Raw genomic sequence first — 18774 nt, forward strand, 5'->3', positions numbered from 1 at the left:
GGCATTTAATACACAGAGCCGTAGTTCACTGACAAGCTACGCAATATCGCGTTCATAATCGAATGTGATTAATCTACGATAATGAACGCGATATTGCCTAATTGTCAGTGAACTATGGCTCAGTGTAGTAAATGCCGCTCCATCTGAAAGCAGGTGATGGAGATTTACTACCAATCATGGAACCAGCTTTATTGACGAAATGCGCATGACAATCACATACAATTAATTGCACAGCCCTATTTAATGGTGTTTGGAGTTGTGTCTGTTTGTGATGAACTTACTCTTGCCATCATGTGTTCGTAGAGTGTCCAGTAAGTCAATGCTGGCACTGCCCAGAAGTTCCTTCCTCAAAGTGTGACAACTCCACAACTTCAGATCCAAACGACTCTGAGGAGTCACGTTCCTGTACAAAAATAATAAAAATGTGACCATACAGTACGTGAATAAACGTGGTCATTTAATAAAGTCACCCAGAACTGACATCGCTTTTTAAAAAAGATTTTAAGAGATTGTTTTATTGACTGTTTTTACTTGGTTACCGATTACTGATTCAGTAGTTTTAGGTCATTTGAAATTAAATAAGTAACCAATATACACTGTCTATAAGCTCAGTCACATAATGCCTTACAGGGTGAGGTCTTCATTCCACTGCAGCTCTAGGTGTCCGGTGCGTTTGCCTGTTTTCTTCGTTTCACTGCTCAGGCCGTCAGCTGTCACTTCCACAAACGAACTCAACCGAGAGTGACGATTGGGCAGTTTAGGAGACTGAGGCTTAGCAGACAACACTGTGAGATGAGCAGAACAGAAAAACAACAAACTCTTTCAACTCTTAAACATTCTGGAATAGACGTTGTGCAAAATTTCAGTGAGAAGCTGAAAGCAATAAAGTTATGATTCAGTGCACATCACCCTCTAGAGGAAACACGGCACAGTGCAAAAACACATGCAGGACTGTGCAAAATTTCAGTGAGAAGCAGTACATTGTATTTTTGGCCAAGTTCTAAATTACTGTGAATCAAACCATTACAGAGTTATACATCCCATAATATCATATTTACAAACAAAATGAACAAGAAGTAACAGTAATAGCATCCGGTGGAGGCCCTAGCATTTTGGGGGCCTTAATTTTCTAAATGGGTCCCTTTTCACCTTATTGCAAAGTCTTACTCGGTATATTTGAACTGAACTGAGCTGGACGATGAAATCACTGAATTAATAATGAACCGAATAACTGAAAATTGAGTGTTTACTGTTTTGCATTATTATAATAGCTGAACTATTATTACACACTATTTTTCCTATTGAATACTGTAAAGCTGCTTTGACACAATCTGTATTGCTAAAAGCGCTATATAAATAAAGGTGACATATTTATCTTTGAAGATTAATTTATTTCTGAAGCAAACTAACATAAGATTTTAACTATTGCTTTTAGAAAAATGTATCCGCTGTATGCAGAGAAATGTGGGACTGCAGCTTTTAATACAATAAAACAATACACAATAAAATAATGCATAAAGTAAACAAATGTGTATCATCATAATTCAACTACCATTCAACTATCTTGCTTCTTTCTTGTCTTTTTCCTGTTTTCTGCACCAGACTGATAGCGCTACCTCTTAGGGGTGTGAGAATTGACAAAAATGTTGCCAGTATTTGCCACCTTACATTGATTTCCAGGGGCCTTTTTACCTTTATAAGAGCAATATTTTTCTAATCTTATTGAATCTATGCAATATCATTTTTGTAAAATTGTTACATTTAATCAATATAATAAAATAGAACAATAAGATAAGTTTCCAATCAAATCCTGTTTTGTACTGCGGAAATGGGACAGAAGCTAAAGCAGCATTTCGATGCATTTACACTGCAATCACAATTGCATAAATAAAGCTATGAGATGACATTTTGAATACTGAAATATATATCTTTTTTTTTTACAAAATGAAAAAATACTTTAAATATGAAACTAAAACAGCAAGTCACTGGTTCAAACGGCTGATTAACTTAGTAACTAATTAAACGACTGTCTTCATGACTGGATCATTAAATCGTTGATTTAAATGATGAATTATTCAGGAATGAAACTGTGTTCATCAGAGGCGCACAACAGTTCCACTGTGGATTTTGAACTATTTCGGTGAAATAGAGTAAAAAACCAGACAATATTACAATGCAAGACACAATATTAACTTACAAAATCAATAACACATTCATTCACAATCAAGCTGATATTTGGGTAAAACTGTGCAGCGTACACTTGCTTGTGTGATATTGCTTAACTATATCATATTTGGGGCAATTTTGCTGCCATATACTGAATCTTTTAGGCATTTTAACTGCATTCTACTGGGCTACATCATGCAGTAAAATTGTGCACTCCTAAGGCAGTTTTTTTCCCCCCAAAGTGAGTGACATACTTGATAAAGTCAGCATCCACATCATTAAAACAACAATTACAATACATCTGATACATCTGACCCTAACATCTGATGGGCCACCCCAATAATTAATATGCTAACATTTCATTTTCTTTGTTTAATCGTACTGAAAGAAGCATTTATTTTAGCCTTGAACTCAATGATGCGATGCGTCTGGTGTTCTGCATCGCGCTTCATCCCATCCATTTACAGCCCCTCACGCACGCGCTCTCGCGAAACATGCTCATTTTCTGGCAGAGTGAAAAACATCGCAGAGCAGAGAGGACACAGACAACGAGCTGACAGACAAGACAGAGCAGGTCACTTCTAATAACAGAAAACAAAGGCTCAGCATCCAAATTTTGTTAGTTTTATTAGGAATTATATAGGAAAGATAAATACAGTTTTGGAGCTCTTTATTGGCGTGACGGTTCACATGCGCTCCAGCAATGCCTCAGTTCAGTGCATTCTATAATTAGCATGAAATAAACATCGAATGCACATCCGATCCATGTTGAAAGATACATTACTGTACAACTTAATGTATAGTGTCTCATGTAATCACTCAATGAGTGTTTGAATCGTGTTAATACAGCTATAAAACATTGTCACATAACTGCAGAAAATCCATTCAGTGTCTCACTGGATTATTACAATTAATGGCAAAATGAATGTTTGGAAATGTAAACTGATATTTCCTACTGACACACTACAGCAAAAGACAGACATAACTGACTTAAAACCACATTTAGCTGCTGAAAATACTAGTGTTCTGATCATTTTGGCCACCACTGTATATGTTCCACTCAAACGGCATTAAAGTGTGCGAGACGTGAATTTAACCTGTATTTATTTACAGAGGTATATTATGTCACACGTCTCTAGTAAGTTTCGTCTGTGTGTGAAGACGCTGCAAGCGCAAATCCGTGAATGAATTAGGGTTGGGCGATGTCTACAAAATTGGCATCGGACGATGTACAAATAACTGACAAGCTACTCAATATCTCGTTCATTATCGAAGGCAATACATCGGCGATTATTAACGCGATATAGCAGTGATCTACGGCTCTGTGTAGTAAATGCCGCTCCATCTGAAAGCACGTGATGGAGATTTACTACTAATCACAGAACCGGCTTTACTGACAAGATGACAATCACATTCGATTATTTGCACAGCCCTAATCTAAAAACAATACCGTTAGTAGGACATAAATGGTATTTTAATCTCTACGGCACGTTTCCGGTCAAGTCAAAAGATGTCACCTTTATCTCTTATACAATATAGATTGTTTCAAAGATATTAAATAATAATAATATTGCACTAATATAAGCGGAGTATATATCTAAGGACAATAGACCAATTTGTTGGCAGAGGATATTTACATGAACTCCACCCGATCAACAGCGCTGCAAAAGAAACATGTTTTTCTGCAGTATCAGTGGCGCAGGGAGTAATTAATAGGCGAGCCTGTATGCGTTTGACCTGATTTCTAGGCCGGCTTTTGTCAAACTCGTGCTTCTCCTTTTCCCATCACACATCACATCAGAAAGGCATTTATTTTCAATAAAAATGAAGTAAATATTTGAAAAGTGGAAATAAAACACCTCATTAATAATACATGTTATTAGGCATGCTTAGCTGTCGGTGTAGGGAGGTTTGTCCCAATAAATTGGCATTTATCTAATAACATTTATAAGCATTATAATTTATACTCAATATGTTATTGCATACTTTTTTATAATGTACTACGGTACTGAAGTATAAATATCTGCCACCTAACTACTATTACACACGCCTGCTGCTAAAGCTTCTATTTTAGTGTAAACTGAATTTATTTGCACTTAGTGTAACTGGAATATATCGCTTTTTCCACTTAGCGTAACTGCCAAAAATATCACCATTCAGTTAAAGACAGCTCAGTGTTGATTCAGTTTTGTTCAAGTTCATCATCCATTATGAAATGAGATCAATTCGGCAACATAATTGTTTACTAGTATGAACCCTTATAAACAAGCCTCTGTAAAAAGAACGGTTAGTGCATTTATTTGTAACGTAACATCCTCGACAGCTGTGCGGAGTTAATGTTCAGTGTTTGTCATGTGACAGCACTTAAGCATACTACTCTGAAACATTTGTTGCTTGTATACGGTTTCACACAGTATTCTTTAAAAAATAGTAGGCAGTATGCACTGTGTACTGGGCAGTAAGCAGTAAGTTAGTATGCCATTTCGAACACAGCCATGCTAAATATTCAGAGCAGGGGACTGGAATCGAGAACCACTTGCTTATGTAGCAGGGATAACGTTACAATAATATATGCAGCACAAACTGCTTCTTTTCATTTTCGAAAGCAGAAAAAAAATAAGTTTTAGTATACAGAAAGACATCTTTCTGCTCCAAGACAGTTATGTAGTATGGATAACATATTTATATTATTAAATAAGCCACAAAGACTATGATTCCAAGATCAACGACCATCAAGATGCCAGGAAAAACGTACTTGGACTTGGATTCCTGTAAAGAATATTCAGTCAAATATGAACTGTGAGTGAATGTGTCCTGACATGATCTAGCAGCGATGAAGTTATGATTCAGTGCACATCACCCTCTAGAGGAAACACGGCACAGTGCAAAAACACATGCAGGACTGATGCGTCACATCAGCTTTTAAACCACATCACTTGCAGACAAATCAATCACAGTGCTGGTGCTCGATGGGACTGGACCTCTTACCTTTCAAAGTCAGCTGTGATTTCTCTGTGGCAGACTGAGACACACTGGCTGCTGCCATCATCACATCACAGCCCTAAACACACACACATCATCATCATCATCATCTCCACTCAGCCACTGTACATCACAATCAGAGGATAATAAGCCACAGACGTGTGTGTTTGCGGAGATCTTCATTGTGAGCATTAAAACTCAGAGATCATCCGAAGCACAGACACGATGTTACAGTTCAAATCAGGAAGATTTTACACAAACTGTGAAGCAATCAGAAGAAAAATGCTGAGCAGGTCAACAGTAAAGCCATGATATCTGCTTTATAAAGATAAAGGTGAATATCGCAGTCTGACAGCTTCATCGGTCAGTAACTGATTTTGATGAGCAGACACAAACAAACAGCAATAATATTTGTATTAAAACGTACGGTATACAGCAGGGTCAGCTGATCATAACCTCACATTTATATACGCCTCAGATTTAGACACCTGAAAGACTCATTTCTGCATTTATTTCATATTTATAATCATTGCTAATTTTAAGTTTGATTTCTCATGATGGGTGAGATAGTGACGCTGTTTGGCTAGCTGCATGTCATTTTAAGATCAAAAGTCACAATATAGTTGAAACCGTCAAGAAGAACTCTTAATAAAAGCGGACAGACTTATATGGGATTTAACCGGTTTTCTGTTTATAATAACACACAAAAATGTTTTGATCTCTACCTTTTATCTGCCGTGAGACTGTGAAGCGCTAACTGTAATTTCCGCTTTAATGTCAGGGTCATGTGACTCACAGACCAGCGCCGCGGTGGATCATGGGAGCGGATACTCCAAATGTTTTTTTTTCGCAACTACAACAGCCGAACACACTCGTATCGTTCTTGCTAGGTACATTTTAGTTCATTTAATTTTTTGTTAATTAAAACATATAATTTATTGCAGCATTCATTTAATATTCAGGAGTATTCAAAGGTTTTCATTGTTTTCACCTTTTCATTTTTTTTTTCAGCAAAAGAAGATCTTAAATACAATCAAAATAAAAATGTAAATGTAAAATATGTTTGTTCCTCGAATTAAGATATAAAAAAAGCAGAGCTGTATTTATTTCAGACTTTTTATTTCAGGAATATAAATTTGCTTCCCTGAGGATTGCCCCTACTATTTGTGCCAGTTTGTTATAATGAAAAAAGAAAAAGAAAAACAAGGAGAAATGAATAGTGAATAATCTAGGACAGAGCCACCAGAGCTGTTCAACTAATAAATACAATCAATCCGACATGACTTGAATGCACCAATAGCACAAAACTTACACATACAAGATTACACATAATAAGGATTATAAAGGAAGCTGGAACGATTGTTAAAAGCCAGCAGTGGTACTAAACGAAGAGCCGTTTGGGAGCCCAGCTCTTACTGCTGAGCTGAGCCAAGTGATCTGGCTCCCTAAGAAGAAGCAATAAGGCGGCCACAAGCCTCACTGCACTCTTCTTTCTGGAAATCATGTGGAAGAGTTGTTTGAAGTCACTTTAATAAGCCTATTGTGATACATTGATACATTTGATAAAACATTTGATAAACTGGATTATTCTGATCCCAGCAGAAGGGTGGATTTCAGGAACAAAAATGTAATAAAACATTAAAACTGGTCCAAAAAATACAGCATTTGCAACATGTAATATATCCCCGAATCCCCAAACAGCTGTCAATATCAAACAAAAATATCATATTTAATATAAAGTTTGTTTGTTTTTTTTACTACATTTTTACAACTACATTGGCACAATCATCAGAGATGGAAGTAGTTATTTGTGTAAATGCAATACAAAACTAGAATGCAAAACATTAGCTTTTTTTTTCCATCACCATGTCCCTTTGGGGGCTCCGTAGAGCACTACTAATCCAGATCTGAAAAAGTGTGTATCTGGATCCAAACCAATCCAATTTTGCTTTGAACAATCGGCACAAAAGCAAGATGGGTTACCTGATCCTCGATAGCAAAACATGGGATTTCCAAATCCAGATCATTCTGATCCAGATTAAACTTTTTGAACAACTGGCCCCATAATGTGAAAACAGCTTTCAGAAGATTTTGAGGGTCTTTTATCTGAGGTGATGATTTTAACATCCCTGGTCATTTGGAATGTGTATCCACAGAAACAAGCAGCATATTCCCTTCAAAAGGCCCTGCAAAGTGTAGCTCTTTTCGCCAAGAAGATGGCCAAATATGAGAAGGGTATAGAGAATGTAAGCTTGACATAGCCTTCAACTCTATGTCTTAAAAATAAAAGGCTCCAAAAGGGTGTTTTTGTAGTGACGCCATAGAAGAACCATTTTCGGTCCCCAAAGAACCTTTCAGTGAACAGTTCTTATTTTGAAGAACATTTTGAAAATCTAAAGAACCTTTTTTCAAATATAAAGAACCTTTTGAAAGGTTCCGTGGATGTTCAAGGTTCTTCATGGAACCATCGATGCGAGTGAATTCGATTGAGTGTATTTCAATGTCTAGTCCTGCTCATCAGATGTAACTTCCAGCCAGCTCCCTCATCTAGATGATTGAATGTAGCTGAATGCAGCTCCTCTAGCCGTATCTGAATTAAATATAGTAATATGTAAACAGCATAATTTTATGCACTAAATCCAGCAGAAACTTCAGCACAATTGGCAGATTTTTAAACACTAATGACAGACATCACTACCTTCACCTCACAGTGATTGGCTGCTGCCTGGTGTTTTTTACTTGAGTGTTTTTCAACTTTAGACTCTTGACCACTCTTCACACTTTCTCTGATTCAGTGTCAATTCCACAATCCCCAATGCGCAAGTGTGGCTCCCTTATGGAGGAATTGAAAATCACTTGTGAATCCTCAGACTTCCCAATCCTTTTCAAGGATGAAGAGTTTGGATGCAGTTGGCAGCATCCATTTTCCCTTTGATCGTGACCAATTGCCCGCTCCCCGCTGAAGAGAAACAGCCCCACAGCATAATGCTTGACAGGTATGGTGTGCTGTGTTTGCTTTTCCCTTGTTGTTCCAGATTCACAACAGGTGTGTACACATAAATTTGTTCTTAACCCTTTTTCTAATGTTAATGAATTTGGATAAATATGCACTTGGTTAGTCATTTGCATAAATCACACTCATCTCCATATAAGGGCTTTCTACACAACTTCATTTTTCTCTCCTGCTCACTCACTCCTTTATTCACACTTTTGCCTGATGTGCAACCAGATCCTGTAAATTAATAAACCATTTTTATATTGGACTAAACAACATATGATTGAGTTTCTAACCTCTCAATTGCAGTTGTATATACAGGCTGCATTTTTCATATCATGTCATTTTTATTTGATTTTATGTTACTCAGAAAAAAAGTTTAAAAATAGTTTTGAAGAGACACTAGTTATTCCATTTCTACATTAAAAAAATTATATGATTGTTGCGTATATGCAGGCTCAATGGTACTCATTTTTTTATTTCTTTTTATTGCATTTTAACTTTACACATGTCCATATACATTTCAATGTAACAGAGAGAACACAAACCCCCTAAAAAAAAAAAAAAAAAAAGATTATTTTACAGTGATATACAATATCACCTCTTTTCTTAGTCTTCTATCAACACATTTCCAACTCCATTTTCCATCTGAAAGGTCCCCAAACTCCATCAAAAATTATGCATCTTTCTCTTAATATACAGTATAATGATGAAATTAAACCTTTTCTAAAACAATTTCTTGTCACTTCTTTTTCCAAGATAGACAATGATGGTATATCAAGGGAATTATTTTGTGATCTGATGATAAAATTTCTTATTTGTAAATACTTAAAGAAATGTTTTGTAGGAATATTGTATGCATTAACTGTTTCCTCAAATGACATACGAGTATTGTTAACATATAGATATGCTATCTTTCGAATGCCCTGGTCAGCCCAAATCTTGAAACCTGTGTTTGGTTTAAATTTTTCATTGCCCCAAATGGGACTAAAACAAGATAAAGGGTAGAAGGCTCCTAAATATATTAAATATATTTACCTCAAACCATACGGCAATCATATTTATAATTATAGGACATTTTTTTTAAAAGATCTTTCAATTCTGATGAATATAAACACAAATTTAAAGGCAGGCCAGAATTTATGGCAGCTGATTCCATATCCACCCAAGACAGGCAGTCCTGAGATAAAACATAATACATAACTGTTCTAAGTTGCACAGCCCAATAATACCAATGAAAATTAGGACACTGTAGACCTCCTCTCATATGGCAAATATAGAAGTGTCAGACTGGAGAGTCTGGAACATCTGTTATTGCAAATTAATTCAGTTAACATTTTTTAAGTCGTTGAAATAGATGTTTATATAGGGGGAGGCAGAGGAATGTTCTGGAATAAATATACAAATTTTGGCAAAATATTAATTTTCAAAATAGTTATTCGACCAAATAAAGATATGGGTAAGGACATCCATTTTTCTATAGAGCTACTAACACTTTCAAGAAGTGGATCATAATTTACTTGCACAACATCTCCTGGTTTTGGAACAATTTTAATACCCAAATATGTAAAACAATCAACTATGTTGAAGGTTGCAACACAATTAGGCTGCTGTCTGTCAATCTCACTTAGAATAGCCAACTTTTAGAATTGTTCATTTTGAATCCAGAAATTTTTCCAAATGTACTGATAAGATCTAATAAAGCGGGAATTGATGTATCAAGATGCTTTAGGAAAGAATGACTTCAACAGCGAGTAACGCAATTCTGTGTTCTGTCTGTCCAAACTTAATGCCTGTTAATTCCACATGAGTTTTTTTTTTACTGCTATTGCAAAAGGCTTGATGGAGAGGGCAAAAAAAGGTGCTAAATTTTGTTGTACATTTGGAATATATACCCTAGTAAAAAAGTAATACATTTAAAATACATTTATTTCATACTAGTTCAACCTATTTACATATTTACTGACATCGCTCGAGACTTACTGATATAAAAATGATAATGAAACTTTATTTGGAGTAATCAGTGTTGGGGAAAATTACTTTTAAAAGTAATGCATTACAATATTGCGTTACTTCATAAAAAAGTAACTAATTACATTACTTAGTTACTTTTTATGTAAAGTAATGCGTTATGTTACTTTTGCGTTACTTTTTAAATCTGGACAGGGCTTGCTTGTTTGTTTTTAAAATAAAAAAGTTATATTTTTGGCAAATATAAAAGCCTTTTCACACCAAAAGTGAAATGAATAAGCCTCAGGCTGAAGGGAAAGTAAATGTACGTCCGTACAGTAGAATGCAGAAGAAGAAATTTCAACACACTTCAGCAATAAAAAAAGACACACAAATGTTTGTCTAGAGTAATTTGTGCTTATTAGTATTGTTGAACTGGATCATCGAAGGTCAGAAGCAAAGAAATTGGTTAATAGAATGGGATTAAATACATAAAGGATATTTGTGTTGTTTAACATTTAATTATTGCAGGTTTGCGTCATATTCTGAGTTGCATAATTTTTATTCATTTTGAGGAATACTGAATCTGTGTTTTTTTTGTGTGTGTGTGAGTGAGATTAATTAATTACACATAATTGGAAAAAAAAGTAACTTGCGTTACTTATTTGAAAAAGTAACTCAGATATTCTCTTGTAAATTAAAAAATAATGCGTTACTTTACTAGTTACTTGAAAAAAAGTAATCTGATTACGTAACCCGCGTTACATGTAATGCGTTACCCCCAACACTGGGAGTAATTGTGCACAATGCACATTTCTTAATATTAAGCCTAAAATTCTCGCAAAAGGTGTCTTACTGATTTGGCCATCGTGACTCAAATTCCATACGACAGTGACACTCTAGTCTCAACAACTTGTATGCATTTGTTTAGACTCCCTCTTGAACAGTAAACACATTTTGTACACACACACTTTATACTTTACAATAATCAGATTTTTATGTTTAGCTTTTGATTAATTAATTTTAAATTGAAAGAAATACCTCCCTAACCCCTCTTAGTCCCTGACTTCAGGCCTCATGTTTTCAAAATGCCCCTGTTCTCAGGAAGATAGTTACACAAGCAGATGTTATGAACCCAACTTTGTTATGACCACACAGACAAACTCATAAAAAAAATCATATTTTCTATCCCCTACTGCTAAACATTTATGATTTATAAGCTTTTTTTCTTGTGGGGCCCAATAAAATAGCTCCACAATGTCAAAATTTAAATTATTTACTACCTTTGTGGGGACATTTGCCATCATAAGCAGTACACACACACACACACACACACACACACACACACACACACACACACACACACACACATATATATATAGTACACAATTTTACTTCATATTCCAACTTTGGCAATGACAAATGTATTCTATTCTTTTCAGTTCTGTGTATTTCTTTCTTTATTTGTGACATAATTAGTATTTCATTTTTTTAAATATATATTTCGATTAAATAGTTTTTATTTATGTTGGGGTTTGGGTTTGATGTTTATTAAAACCTTTTTACATCACATTAATTTCTTGAAAACTTTTTACCATATACCTAGTTTTGAAATAAGCTATTACACATCAGCATATTACATATTAAAGTATTTGAAGTTTGTTTTTAAGTTTTTGTTTTTAAATCTTTAGGTTTAGTGTTTACTGTTAAAAGTGATTTATATAATTTTAAAACACAAATTGTGACCGCCCCTCAGTTGTGATTGAAGGGAACTGTGATGTTTGAAGAAAACAAAGAAATACCACGGTAAATGTAATTGATATATATTTTATTGTGCATAATTTACAGTAGAGCTGTAATTTTGTCAAATTAAGCAAAAACGAATTATTTCCTATAGTGTGTATTTGTTATTTTCAACACATCCTATAACTTAATAAATGGATTACATGAAATTTTTCATTTCAGGATGATAACATTTATCTGAAAGTAAAGTTTACCTGTCGAACATTAGCCTGTTTAAATTAAATTATTTTAAACTGAACTAGTGAGACTAAGAATCTGTCTAGTTAGACAGTAAGAAAGTTTGTTTTAAATGAGTTTATTATCTAAACTGCCCATAGTAGAAGAAACATCCAATAATGTGAGGTGCAGCACTGTGTCGTGTTTTCTCTGAAGAGTTTTATTACGTGCCTCATCTGTAGTTTTTACAGACTCCTGCGCAGAACGTATCCCACGTAAAATGACTTACACACGCGCATGCGCAGGGTCCCCTGGCTAAATGCTAATGCTAGCACACACTGGTTTGCAGCGGCCCTAGATAGCAACAAAATAAACTAACAAATAACCTTAACTCCGAATTTACTCTTTAATGCGAACTTTTACTTTACACCATACTGCGCTACGGCGGTCAGTTAAACGTGTTTTAGTAGTTAATGTTTGGTTACTAAGTGAAAGAGGGTAGATTATTTTGGCGCTCGGGCGGACCTGTGCTAGTCTAGCTAATGATTCTTACTTTTCAGAAAGTTAACATATAAACGTGGGATAATATGTGGAATATTAAGCGATGAAAAATACCCATCCTGACTGATTAAAAGCTTATCGTAAGTATTTCCCTCCCTCATCTATTTAACAGAATATGTTTATCTAGCTAATCCTATCGGCTGTATATGTTAGCTGGGTTACGTTAATCCAGTTGAATCCAAGAGTTAAACAGCTATGTGAAATAAACAACAAGACGCTTTATTTGTTACTTTATTTGGTTTATTATGATTTTATTGGGTAACAAAAGTTGGATTTGTTCTATTCTGTTTTCACGTTGAGTCTTGTCATTGATAAATGTTTAGATCTAACTTAGTTATGTCGTGTTGAGTTAAATCATTCAAAACAACTCAAATTAAATTGAGTTGAATCAGTTTTACTTAACTGATACCAACCCAGTTTAAGTAAACAGTATGCTTTTTCGCTGTTAAGTTGCTAATATTCAAAAACCTTTGTCCGCCTAATAAAAGTTATGTGTTGTGACCAACATGCAAAAAACAAACAGTAAAATATGTCATACATAGAGGACCCCTAATGCCTGTGTGTCATCAGGGTAGATAAAATATAAGATAATTCGTCCTTTTTATGACAAGGCAAGAAAAAAAAAAAGTTCAGGTTGCAAAATGCAATTTGGTGTGACTCCCCAAAACTTGATGTTTATTAATTAAATATAAAAATACATATTTAAATTTGTTTTTGTTTTTTTAATGATAAAGGTGTGGCATTTACATAAAAGGAAATGTTATTTTTTACTTGCTGTTTAAACCACACGAGTCATTAAATGAAAACCTTTCTTGAAAGTGGAATGTCAGTTTTACAAAACCATAAAAAACCATCATGAATATCAATTTATGCATTTGCTTATCCAAAGTGACTTGCATTGCATTCAAGTTATACATTGGGTCAGTTCATGCATTGACTGGGAATCAAACCCATGACCGTGGCTTTACTGTTTGGGTTATATAGGAATATAGTCACACATAAAATTTCCTTTTCTGTATGGGGGACATGGTTATGTTAATTGACTGTTAAACAGGTAATGCCATTTTATTTTTATGATGCAGTGTGGTCTGGCTGTTAAAATGAAAATACACACCAGTTTCTACCATTCATTCTTAAATCATCTAAATTTATGACAGTATTTATGTCTGTTCACTCAATTTTTTTTAAATTACAGTGTCATGTTTCTCCCCATCATCTTATAGAAGGTTAAGATGATTTAAAGGCTGTTAAAAGATTTTCATTTTTCTATGTATTTATTCTTTTTTTTTTCAATCAGTTGTCATATCATGGTATGCTTGAGTGTGAGAACAGAATTGCTTGATGAAAATGTTCCAGGAATGTTTAATTTTCCAAACCATTGTATCCATCAAGATAACTCGCCTCTTCTTTGGGGCCAGAGACTGTTTTCACAGAAATGACTTTAAGATGAGAAATGCTTGTAGACATCATGTGCAGTCGAACTTGAAGCAACATCCTTGATAGTTGGGTTTAAAATGATGGAAAACATAACTATCACACAGATCAACAAAACCCAAGAACTTTGTTTGGTGAAGTTTGATGTGGCAGTGTAAATCGGCCTTTATACAGTAAACAGTGCTATTCATATATGAAATTCTTCTTCTTCTTTTTTTTCAACATTATAGAATTGCTTCAGACGCAGCTATCACACCTGTAAGCCCTTTCTACATGTAGAGAATGACTTGTTTGCTTTGGCTGGGGAATGAACCAGGGACCCTGGTGGCTGGATCTGGGTAAGGACTTGCATTTCACTTTTTAAAGGGGTCATGTGTTGCATTGCTTTTTACATCAAAATCCATCATAAGTTAGAAATAATTGCCCATTTTCTACCTTGTTTGTGGCCTTCTGATTTAAACATTTCTTTTTAGGATCATATCTCCTTTCAGACTTCAGTGCAAACGCCCACTGCTATGCTTGCATAACTTCTTTGAATAGGAAATCTCAAATGAGCTCTAACAGATAAAGCATTGAAATTGACATGTTACTCATCCTTGTGTGGTGCAACATTACTGTCGGGTCTAATAGAGCACGAGGGTTGCAACAGGAATGAGATTTTCACAGTACAGTAACCGTTTCAGTAAATATAGCGGTGTTATATTATTATTATTATCACAGAAATGATTATTACAGACATTTTTTTTTCTGGTGCTGTATTATAATTTGAAACTATTTTTACTAAATGTATATGTAAAAAAAAAAATCTAAATAAATTAGAAGGCTGTACAAGCTCCACACATGCCAGTGACTTGAGAGAATTTACGGTCTATAAATGTTTTTACTAGCTAAGTGTATTTGCATTATTTTATTAGACAACAGGGTCCGTATTCACAAAACAGTTTATCTTACCACTAAGAGTTCTCCTAAATGGCCTAATGGTTAGAGAGTCGGACTCGTAACCCAAAGGTTCGAGTCTCATGCCGGCAGGGATTGTAGGTGGGGGGAGTGAATGTACAGCGCTCTCTTCCACCTTCAATACCACGACTGAGGTGCCCTTGAGCAAGGCACCGAACCCCCAACTGCTACCCGGGCGCCGCAGCAAAAAAAATAAAAGGCTGCCCACTGCTCCGGGTGTGTGTTCACTGCTGTGTGTGTGTGCACTTTGGATGGGATAAATGCAGAGCACTAATTCTGAGTATGGGTTACCATACTTGGCCACATGTCATGTCACTTTCACTTTCACTTAAATAGCAGTAAAAGTTTTTAGTTAAGAGTTTTCTCTTAAAACCTGTTCACAAAGCTGCTGAGATTAAGGGTGTACTCACACTAGGCACGGTTGCCTTGAACCGAGTGCGATTATCCCCCCATCCCCCGCTGGCCTGCACTCACACTTGCACACTGCAGAATCTTTTAATAAACGTACCTCTTTACAGTACAGTGGCCTCTTTGATGTCAGTGTCTGATGCAAATGTGTGAAAATTGGAAATGAGGGTCTCTAAAGAAGAGAGTACATAAAGACATTGTCTCTTAAAATATCCCATAATTTAGCCTTTTCATGGTATGGCATGGTTAGTACAGAATGTGGTACAACTCTCTAAAAACATAACGTAATATTTCTAAAATGAGAATTGAGACTGTGCTGTCAGATGCTTTCTGGGATGTACATAATGCACACCCCTGCTCTTGTCTATTTAAAAAAAAATGTCCCACCCCAACTTCACGTTTCAATCATAAATGCATCAGCGCTGAGAGTAAAGCTGCGCTCATCAAACCAATCCAAAGGGACTTGAAGAACAAATTAAAAGTTCCTGCAGATTGTTAACAAGCCAGATATCCTGTTTTCCCGTTTACTGTCAGAATCTGAATTCTGCTTCATGCCAGTTGTACAGTGTTACATTTAGTCTTTGTGCTCTAGGTATCAAATGGTCTGAAGAAGCCATGGGAAGCTGTTTTAGCTGTCCAGATAAAGAATCGATCCCTGACAATCACCAGAGTAAATTTAAGGTCAGTATTTCTCAGCATGCACGAAACCTGTGATAAACTCTTATATTAATGACATGTGGCAGATGGAATCGGATAAATGTTAGGAAAATAAGTTATATGAAACAAATCCTAGTGTAAGATTTTTTTTTTTACTCATTTTAAATCTAGGTATGACCAAGTTGTTTTTACAAGGTGTCTTTTAGGTCATACAAAATTTACACATGGATATTTATTAAAAGGTGAAAAACCACCATCATGCCTTACTTGCCAAACTAAAATGTCTGTGAAACATATGTTATTGGATTGTACTGTTTTTAATGTAAATAGACAACGGCTTTATTCAGAGGTGTGTCTAACTGATTTATTTAAAAATGTATCACCAGAATCTATTTTAGAATTTTCGTCTAGTGTACATCTGAAACGTCTTTTATAACCTTTTGTTAATTGTATACCTTGTATAATTTATTCAGAGATGGCCATGAAAATAGCCCTGATGCTGGCATGGCGTTAAAAAGTGAATGAATAAATAACATTCAGCATGCCTGTGTTAGATTGTGATGATCTTGTCTGTGGCGGGTTGAGCTCATTAGGTTTGGATTGGTTTGATGTGTTCAGGTGGTGAACGTGGATGATGACGGAAATGAGCTGGGAGCAGGTATCATGGAGCTGACGGAGGACGAGCTGGTCCTGCGCACACGCAAATGCGATGCTGTCAAGTGGCCTTACCTGTGCCTGCGCCGTTATGGCTACGATTCAAATCTCTTCTCATTTGAGTGTGGCCGTCGCTGCCAGACAGGTCAAGGTAAAGTTATCATCTCCAATCCCTTACTCTCGCACATCATACTTGAGTTTACACTCCCAGTCAAAAGATTTTGAACAGTAAGATTTTCCAAGATTGTCCAAGCCTGCATTTATTTGATCCCAAGTACAGCAAAATTTTGAAATATTTTTACTATTTAAAATAACGGTTTTCTATTTGAATATATTTTAACTCCAGTCACATGATCCTTCAGAAATCATTCTAATTTTCTGATCTGCTGCTCAAAAACATTTATTGTTATTATTACTATTATTATTGTATTGAAAACAGCCGAGTATAATTTTTTCAGGATTCTTTGATGAATAGAAAGTTCAGAAGAACAGCATTTATCTGAAATAGAAAACATTTTATTATATTCATTATATACATTATATTCAAATAAAAAGCAGTTATTTTACAAAGTAAAAATACTTCACACTATTACTGCTTTTGCTGTACTTTGGATCAAATAAATGCAGGCTTGGTGAGCAAAACATCAAAAATCTTACTGTTCAAAAACTTTTGACCTGGTAGTGTACATAATTACGAGTTTATAAGAAATGCATTTTGTGGACTTGGGAATAATTTGGTACAGACGTTTACAGCAATTTGAAGGCTTCCCAAATAAGGTCTGATCATCAGCTCTTTGAAGAGTTATTAATGTACAACTGTTAACATTTGAACCCATGCTTTCAAAAGGATGAGCTCAAGAGAGTTTGCATGCTTGATCAGGTAAGTCCGGCTTGATGTGCTCCAAACCATTAACTTCAACACTGAAGGAGTAGCCAACGTTTGCTTCCCTGATAAGAATCCGAATTATGCTACATGTTTGTGTTGTGTTGTGTGTGTTTGTTTGTCCATCATTAGGTGTATTAACTAGTAGGGCTGGACGATATGACCTAAAATCAAAATCTTGATTAATTGAACATTTTACTTTGATTACGATTAATGAATGATTATTTTATTTTATTAATTTTTTTGGCCCTCATAGTTCATTAAAGGTTTGTATTGTAAATATACTCGACTATTAAAGGCGGGATATTTTTTTTCTAATGAAAGAGTGCATTTCTTATCTTTGTGATTTTAAAATAATTGAAGGAAGCAGACTGTTTATGGTTATTTGCTGAATATTTCAAACAATTGAAATCAAAGCACACATTGCTTGAAATGAAGACGTCTTATGGAGGGAAAAAAAGTCATATTTTAGTTTTATTGTAAAAAGCAAGTTTCCTAAAAAAAAATAGAAAATAACTTGCAAAAAGAATATTGCCATGTCAAAAGTAGAAAATAACCAGCATCTATTGCAAACAAAATACATTTTAAATATTGTCATGTAGAAAATAGTAGTAAATGTAAAAATTGTCATGTAGAAAATAACTTGTATCTCTTGTAAATGAATTAGGGCTGTCATCGTTAACGCGTTAACGCATGCAATTAATTTTACAATCCTTAACGCGTTAAAATATGTTAACGCAATTAACGCAAAATTACTGAAGCACAATTTCTATTCTCACCGTTTAACCCAATTTTGCGACTCTGCTTGCGATTAGATCATTTTAAGCTGCTAAACTCTGGGAAAGTTTTCAGTCCAATGATCCAGTAAGCGAATGCATTCAAACAATCCGTCCAAAACAGCACTAATATAAAGGACACCAGGCTGATTACATCAGAGGTTGCAGAGAGAACAGAGACTCGCGTTGCGTTTTAAGTGAATTATTAATTCCAGTGTGTTTCGCTTTTAAACACGAGCTCTGTCATATTCTGTGATTGTCTCTGAAGAGCGCGAGCCCTCACATGTCGCAGACTGAACGGATTGTCAACACATCCCACCGCTGTATGGCCAGATGAGACGCAAACTACGGTTTCTCGACTGGATAACCAGTCTCGCTAGTAAAGTTTTGAT

At 35.2% G+C, this 18774-nt stretch overlaps 2 protein-coding genes and 1 long non-coding RNA gene across 4 annotated transcripts in view; 2 read left to right on the plus strand and 1 right to left on the minus strand.

Annotated features, from left to right (window-relative positions):
* The window catches only part of LOC107667683 (NEDD4-like E3 ubiquitin-protein ligase WWP2), a 50644-nt gene extending 44695 nt beyond the window's left edge, over window positions 1-5949 (minus strand). For both annotated transcript variants that reach the window (XM_016459409.1, XM_016459408.1), the window contains exons 1-4: window positions 5874-5949; window positions 5155-5227; window positions 629-785; window positions 282-403 (exon numbers count right to left, since the gene is read on the minus strand). In XM_016459409.1, the coding sequence (XP_016314895.1) occupies window positions 282-403; window positions 629-785; window positions 5155-5215 (340 nt within the window). In that variant the 5' untranslated portion in view covers window positions 5216-5227; window positions 5874-5949. The remainder of the gene's footprint in view (window positions 1-281; window positions 404-628; window positions 786-5154; window positions 5228-5873) is intronic.
* A 37-nt stretch (window positions 5950-5986) lies between these two features.
* On the plus strand, window positions 5987-6335 carry LOC107667685 (uncharacterized). Its single transcript, XR_001631807.1, has 2 exons — window positions 5987-6038; window positions 6275-6335. It is a non-coding gene; the product is annotated as an uncharacterized LOC107667685 (long non-coding RNA).
* Window positions 6336-12364: 6029 nt separating this feature from the next.
* Window positions 12365-18774, plus strand: part of LOC107667684 (fibroblast growth factor receptor substrate 2-like) — an 11738-nt gene continuing 5328 nt past the window's right edge. The window contains exons 1-4 of the mRNA XM_016459410.1: window positions 12365-12693; window positions 14278-14385; window positions 16005-16093; window positions 16688-16874. Of these exons, the coding sequence (XP_016314896.1) occupies window positions 14355-14385; window positions 16005-16093; window positions 16688-16874 (307 nt within the window). The 5' untranslated portion in view covers window positions 12365-12693; window positions 14278-14354. The remainder of the gene's footprint in view (window positions 12694-14277; window positions 14386-16004; window positions 16094-16687; window positions 16875-18774) is intronic.

This window comes from Sinocyclocheilus anshuiensis, unplaced genomic scaffold, assembly GCF_001515605.1.
Source record: "Sinocyclocheilus anshuiensis isolate Anshui unplaced genomic scaffold, SAMN03320099.WGS_v1.1 scaffold1827, whole genome shotgun sequence".
Classification (NCBI taxonomy): domain Eukaryota; kingdom Metazoa; phylum Chordata; class Actinopteri; order Cypriniformes; family Cyprinidae; genus Sinocyclocheilus; species Sinocyclocheilus anshuiensis.